The 6,762-nt window shown below is 36.5% G+C and overlaps 1 protein-coding gene across 1 annotated transcript in view; it reads right to left on the reverse strand.

Moving 5' to 3' along the window:
• Positions 1-1,339: 1,339 nt before the first annotated feature.
• LOC135215168 (opsin, ultraviolet-sensitive-like) overlaps positions 1,340-6,762 on the reverse strand; it is an 8,371-nt gene continuing 2,948 nt past the window's right edge. Inside the window, exons 4-9 of the mRNA XM_064249636.1 lie at positions 5,550-5,765; positions 4,853-4,983; positions 4,146-4,318; positions 3,353-3,519; positions 2,580-2,681; positions 1,340-2,447 (exon numbers count right to left, since the gene is read on the reverse strand). Coding sequence (XP_064105706.1) covers positions 2,351-2,447; positions 2,580-2,681; positions 3,353-3,519; positions 4,146-4,318; positions 4,853-4,983; positions 5,550-5,765 — 886 coding nt within the window. The 3' untranslated portion in view covers positions 1,340-2,350. The remainder of the gene's footprint in view (positions 2,448-2,579; positions 2,682-3,352; positions 3,520-4,145; positions 4,319-4,852; positions 4,984-5,549; positions 5,766-6,762) is intronic.

A 6,762-nucleotide genomic window follows, 5' to 3' on the forward strand; every position in this document is an offset into this window, starting at 1 on the left:
GTCCAGATAGATGTACGTAATGTATTGTTTTATTTCATTTTACTGCATTTTATTTAATTTCTTTTTTCAGACACCTGGAAATCAAAAACAATATTAAATGAGAAAAAAAAGAATGGCTAACAAACAGGTTTTGATTCCTTGTCGCCGAGAGGGTTCTTGGAGAGAAAACCATTTCAGTTTCAAGCAACTACATAATGAGCAGGACTCCACGTAAGTAATCAGAGGAAAGTTTGATATAGTAATTTTGCTCATAGCATGTCTCCCCTTCTCTGTCTCCTCTTATTCACACCCACCCCCATTCTAACAAGAACTTTGGAGAATCTGGAGACGCTGGTCTTCATATAGACATGGATTTCGTGAGGTCTGTCAGAAGTTATTGAATTGGTAACACCCTGCATGTGAGTTCTGTTTTTACTCATTTATTTATTTTTTAAAGCACATTTTCGACTTTTTTCTTAGATAGGTTGATATTTCTTCTCGCTCTGTCACGTATGTCTGTCACTAATAACATATTTTAGGCACTTCATGCTATACCCACTCAAAGCAACACTTGACCACCTATACTTGTAAAATTTGCTGTCAGGTGCATTCATTTTTTCATAATGACCTTTGGTGAGGCTGTGATTGTAAATTTGGAGTAGAATTTTCATTTTCATGAAATCTAATGTATCCAGTACCCAAAACTTTGTTTTTATCTGTTATGACCATCCAGTACTATCTGAATATAATAGAATTTAAGTTCTAATATCTTCCAAAGTATTTGAACTTGTAGGCATAGATATTTACTGCTTGGATAGACGAATGGTTGTTATTTTGTCCAGAAAATAAAGATCCCAGGTAGCAGTTTTCAGTCAGTTGAACAAAATCTGAACGTTTGACATTCATACAACCAGCAGCACAGAGACAGAAAACTCAATCATTAACTCAATCATTAACTTGACGTTAACGTTAACCTCGAGTTTGGTGAAAACATCAGAATCCTCGAGCAGAGTGTGCTATAAGCAACGAACTGGGTGCTTAGTATGGGATCAGATCATTCATAATGTCTTGAGTTTGCTGCTTCTCCATTCAATTACATTTGTTTATGTGAAGAAGCCCCGCCCCCTCTCAAAAATTGTGTTCTGACAAGACAATGAACATAACTTAACTGACCATTCTACCATCTACAAGGCTCCCCACTCTCTGAACAACTCCCCCCCTCCTCAGTACTACCATTCATAATCAGATGTTGTAGATAGAAAAGAAATTTTTTACTTATATTCTTTAATGGTATTAAAGTAGGACAAGACTGTGGTTTGTATGCACGTGTACACTAGGATTCCTGGGAAAATGAAACAAATTTGGGTGACTGGATTTAATTTAATGTATTTTGAAAAGGACGGGAGAGAGAGAACGAATTCTTTCTAATGCCAGAGAATTTGGAATGGCGTCATAGCACACACAAAATGAGTAGGAACCATCGACGAATTTCCCAATTTCTTTATACGACTTACCCAAAGAAACAACAGGTGGTTGGTATCGTCTTTCTTCCTGAGTAATAGGAGTCCATACCAGACACACGTTCGAAGTTCAAATTAGCTCTTCAAAAACTTGTCTCAGCCGTTATTAACTTATGACTCATTGTGAATTCTCAAGCAGCATCATTAGAGATAAACGCAACAAGAGAAATCAATTATTTTCTTAAGATCACGACCTAATATTTAATCTTTTTGGCTGTTGTACCCATAATTTTCAATTTAAAAACAAGGTGGGTGGTTTCTTAAATTCACCAATAGTAACCCCAGTCGTCGTTAATAACAGAAATCGTAATCGTACATTTTTGGAAAGATTGAGTAGTTTAATTAAATCAAATAAGAGGTATAATTGAAATTCCTCTCACTGTACTGCCAATATTCAAATATTCACTCATTTCCTCTTTTATGTAGCAAATAATGCAAACCTTTATTTTTTTTAAATGCAAAATTTCCTGTTACTCTTCAATCAGCTGTAACCTCCTGCATTTATTTAAATGAACAAAACCTGGAACAATTATAGATGCTGCCATCTAACCCTAAACTTAGAATAGCTCTTGGTCCCAGTAACTATTAGTAGTATTTCGTAGATGACACTTACTTCTTATCACTACTACTGGTTTGATCGATTTAATTTTTCATCCGGTTGCCATTCTGAATACAAAGATGACTTCGTTGAGCCCGAACAATTCGGTTTCTGTGTGTGTGCCTCCCACGTCATTTATTTCTGATTTAGGTTTCGAATCAAGACAATTCTCCAAGATGCATTTTTTTGTGGGGCGCCTGGTTGTAAACATTACATCCCGTCCTTCAACCTCTCCTCTTCTTCTTCTTCTTCTTTAGGCCTTCTCTGTGACGGCGGTGGCCTGAGATGCAATTTCCTCAGGTTTCTCCTCGTGAATACAGAACCAAGGCAGTCTCTTCTGTAGCTCTAGCCTGGTGGGAAGTTGGGGGAATAAATGGATAGATAATACTCGAATGAAAGCTCCAGCACATAGGCATTAAAATCAGCTTAATTCATATGACTGATCAACATTTCAATTCACGAGAAATGCGTAGAATTCTCACCTGTATCTCGGGTGATTTATAGCATATATCCAGGGATCAATGCAAGCCACCATCTTGCAGTTGAGGGCAGGTAGCATCGATAGCAGAGGTGTCAGAGTGGAACTGTTGGAAAAAAATTAAATTTTGATAATATAACTCGTTTACGAATTTATAATTTTTTCGTCTTTCTGTCGTCTGTGAATTGATGAATGTAACGTATGTCCGTACGTATATCGAGCTTTCTCTGTATCCCAGTTTTTATTCGTGTCTATATATATATATATATATATATATATATATATGTATATAATATATATATATATATATATATATATATAATATATATAAGTGAATGTTTTGGTTCTAAGACAAGAGAATATCAATGTCTATTACTATTATATTATTATATAATTATATTATTATATATATATATATATACTTATATATATATATATATATATATATATATAAGATATATACAATATATATATATTACTATAATATATATATATACCCATATATATATATATATATATATATCATATATTATTATAATTACCACACAGCACACACCACACCATATAAATATATAATATATATAATTATTTATATATATATAATATATAATTCGCCTGTCTTAGAACTCATATACACACCCGTTAAAATTCCATTCAATCTTACAACCTTTGTACACTCATCTAACCCTCATACTGTAGAGCTTTGGGTTTACTTTGAACAGCAGCGAATAACCCGCCCCCCCCAACCGGCCCCCTCCCCTCCCCTCAATCTTTTACCTGTCTCCAAAGACACCAATGAGGGCTACGGCAGCGTAGGGAGTCCAAGATACCAAGAACATGAAGAACAGTCCCATGCACACTTTGGCTATTCTGATTTCGGCTGATTTTTCTTGGTCTTCTTTGCTCACGGAGGATCTCAGGTTTTCCACGTTCATTTTCTTTGCCTGGGAGAGTTAAAAGGGGAACTGAATCATTAGATTTTCTCTCTGAATTATTATTATTATTATTATTATTATTATTATTATTATTATTATTATTATTATTATTATTATTATTATTATTATTATTATTATTATAAATGTATGAAAGACGGTAAAAATCTAGTAGTGACATTTGGAGTGTCATTCCCGTGGAGTTTCACAACTCTCTAATTTGGCGTAACATTACCACTGTCTATAACTCAAAGTCAAATGTCTGTGACAATAGCAGTTTTTGACATCTGGAATATGTTCACATTCAGATTATCGTTCTTATTAGTAAAGTGAAATAATTTGCACGGTACAAACCTCAAAAGGCCATATACATCCCCAAGAAACTTCAGCATTATTATGATATCTGAATATATTCGCAAGAGAATTCAGGTCATATTGAATGTCACTCTGTAGAAGCATTAAATATCAAACTTTAACCCTTGTTTATTGCCATAATCCAGAGGACTGTTATCCTTTCTGAAGATGTTCGATCCTTGCACGCTGGGTAAACTATACATAACGCTACTGTCCTGAGAGCCACTTCGATACCTTCTGAAATAATACTTAAAGAATTGAAACTAAGAAAGGATGATTCGTACCTGTCCTCTCATGGCCTTCTCGTGAGCACGGACATGACTAAATATCTGGCTGTAGAAGTACATGATGAGGAAGCCAGGTACCACGTAGGCGCAGAAGAAGATGCAGGCAACGAAGCTCCTCGTGTTGTTGTCTCGCGTTAGGTAATCAAACGAACATGTAGTCAGGAAGCCCTCTGGTGGAAAAAACAAAAAACATTTGAAATTATTTCAGCTCCAAAGACCTCACTCGGATTTTAAAGGCTGCAGAATATCAAGAAACAATGTTTTGAAGTTGTATGACATACATCCTTTAATTAATGGTCTCTAAAACCCTGCCAACTAATTTGAAATATATAAATACACATATGAAATTTTGTAGAACTCAGAAAAAGTGACTAATTTTCTGAGCATGTAGTCAGGAAGCCCTCTAATAATAAAAAAAAAAACGTTGACGAAATTATTTCAGTTCCAAAGACCTTGCTCGGATTTTAAAGGCTTTAGAATATCAAAAAGTCTTGAAGTTGTATGACATACATCCTTTAATTAATGGTCTCTAAAGCCCTGCCAGATCGTCTGAGATATAAATGCACATTTGAAATTCAATAGAACTCATATAAAAAGTGGCTCATTTTCTGAGCATCTTCTAGAGCAGTTTGCCTCTTCCGCGACGCTTTCGTTCCAAGCATCAGGATGAGGACCACCACCACTGTGTACTCAGAAGCACTCACCTGGGACAAACCTTCCCCAGATGCGTAAGAATGGAAGAACACTGCAGGGCGTGGCATATAACCAGATGCCGAGGATTGCCAAGAAGGCTTTGCCACGGCTGATCTTTGGTTCAAATGGTTTGGCGATGGTTCTGCGGAAATCAGATTCGACAACGGTCAGGTCACAGAAGTTAGTTAAGTCTCTGTTGGTAGGGAAGAGTTCGGGAGTCTATACCAGCCCTCCTCACTTCCTGTAACACCTTAGTCTAAACGAGACACCACTGGAAGTCAGTTCGAGGTGGGTTGTTTAGATGAAGGTCTTATGCCAGTACTGGCTTTTAATTAAAGTGGTAAGGTGTTAAAGGAAATAAAGGGTCTGGTGTGGACTTCTGAACTTGGTCCGACCAATCGAGACGGCAAGTAATTCAATCAAGTGTGAGACTTTCATCGCCGCTGAAGTTTAATTTTCTTAGACCAAAGAATATATACAAAATCTCTGAATTAGACGAAACGGTCCAATAATCACTTATTATTTATGATAATACATCAAATATCGCTTCTTCTTGATTTTAGACCAAAGAATGTATTACAGAATCTCTAAATTAGACGACACGGTTCAATAATCTCTTATTGTTTATGATAATTCATCAAATATCGCTTCTTCTGCGTTAGGCAATTTCTGATCCTTACCTCAGAAGAGTTTGGCAAAAAGACTCACTTGTATCTATCATATGCAATGGCGGTGTTGGTCATGGCACTCCCGATGCCAGAATAAGAGCCAATCAGAGCATAGACTTCGCAGCCCGTTCTGCTGAAGACAGGTCCGTCGTTGAAGGCGCTGGCGATGAAGACGGGCGTCTTCAGCATCATCATCAGATCCAACAAGGCCAGGTTGACAACGAACATGTTGGACGGCGTCCGAAGGCTTCTGGCGCTGGCGAGGGAAATCGATCAGTTGTCAACAATGTAGGAGAATGATGAGATAGCAAACTACGAAAGCATTTATATGGTGTTCACGAAAACTACGCGTTTTTCTGCAGGCTTTTCGAAATTGATTTTCAAGATATCCCCGTTGCAAAATCATGAGATGTCTGTCTACGAAAGCATTTGTATGGTTTCACGAAAACTACGCGTTTTTCTGCAGGCGTTTCGAAATTGATTTTCAAGGTATTTCTGTTACAATATCAAAATGAACACAGGCTTTCCTTAGTGTGGAAAGGCCACTCTGCTGACTTTTTATAAAAATGAAGAATGTCCAATTTTTTTATTTAAAAAAATTGATCTAAAAACTGCTAGTGTTTCAGAGCTCTCTGTTTCCATCTACAAGCAAAGGTTAAAAGGAAGAATAGGTTACAGCCTACTCTCAATATTCTTTCAGTGAGCATTTATGTCATATTGAAAGACTAGATGCAGTATTCATTTCATTCATCCATACAGTACCTTTGTTTGACCTTTGGCGGTAAGTGTGAAATATTACCCCCCAGCATAAATCTATCAATGTAAATATTCTTGGCTAAAGGTATGAAGCAGTGCATGCCTCTCTAGCGCGTATGGTTGACACCACAGAAATGAAAGAATGGTGAAAATTCTAAATGATAAGTGAGACACTGACAGATATCTGACAGATATGTAGCGTGATTGCAGATTGCGATGAAACCAGGGAAGAATGTCACGTATTCTGAAATAAAGCTCAGTGGAAAAAGGCAACGAATCTGCTTGTCTCTGTTACCTTTTGATGATATGGAAGGGAAATAATATTACGTCATAAGAGGATTTTCTCTCATATGTATCAAAATGGCAATTCAATGAAGATGCTGAGAAATGATTTTCTTACTGAAATCATCGATTGAGATGGCATGCGGTACAGTAGATAACTGCATATATATATATATTTCTTGTTATTTACAAACGCAAGGAGATGAGACGTACAG

This window comes from Macrobrachium nipponense, chromosome 5 (assembly GCF_015104395.2).
Source record: "Macrobrachium nipponense isolate FS-2020 chromosome 5, ASM1510439v2, whole genome shotgun sequence".
In the NCBI taxonomy this organism is placed as follows: domain Eukaryota; kingdom Metazoa; phylum Arthropoda; class Malacostraca; order Decapoda; family Palaemonidae; genus Macrobrachium; species Macrobrachium nipponense.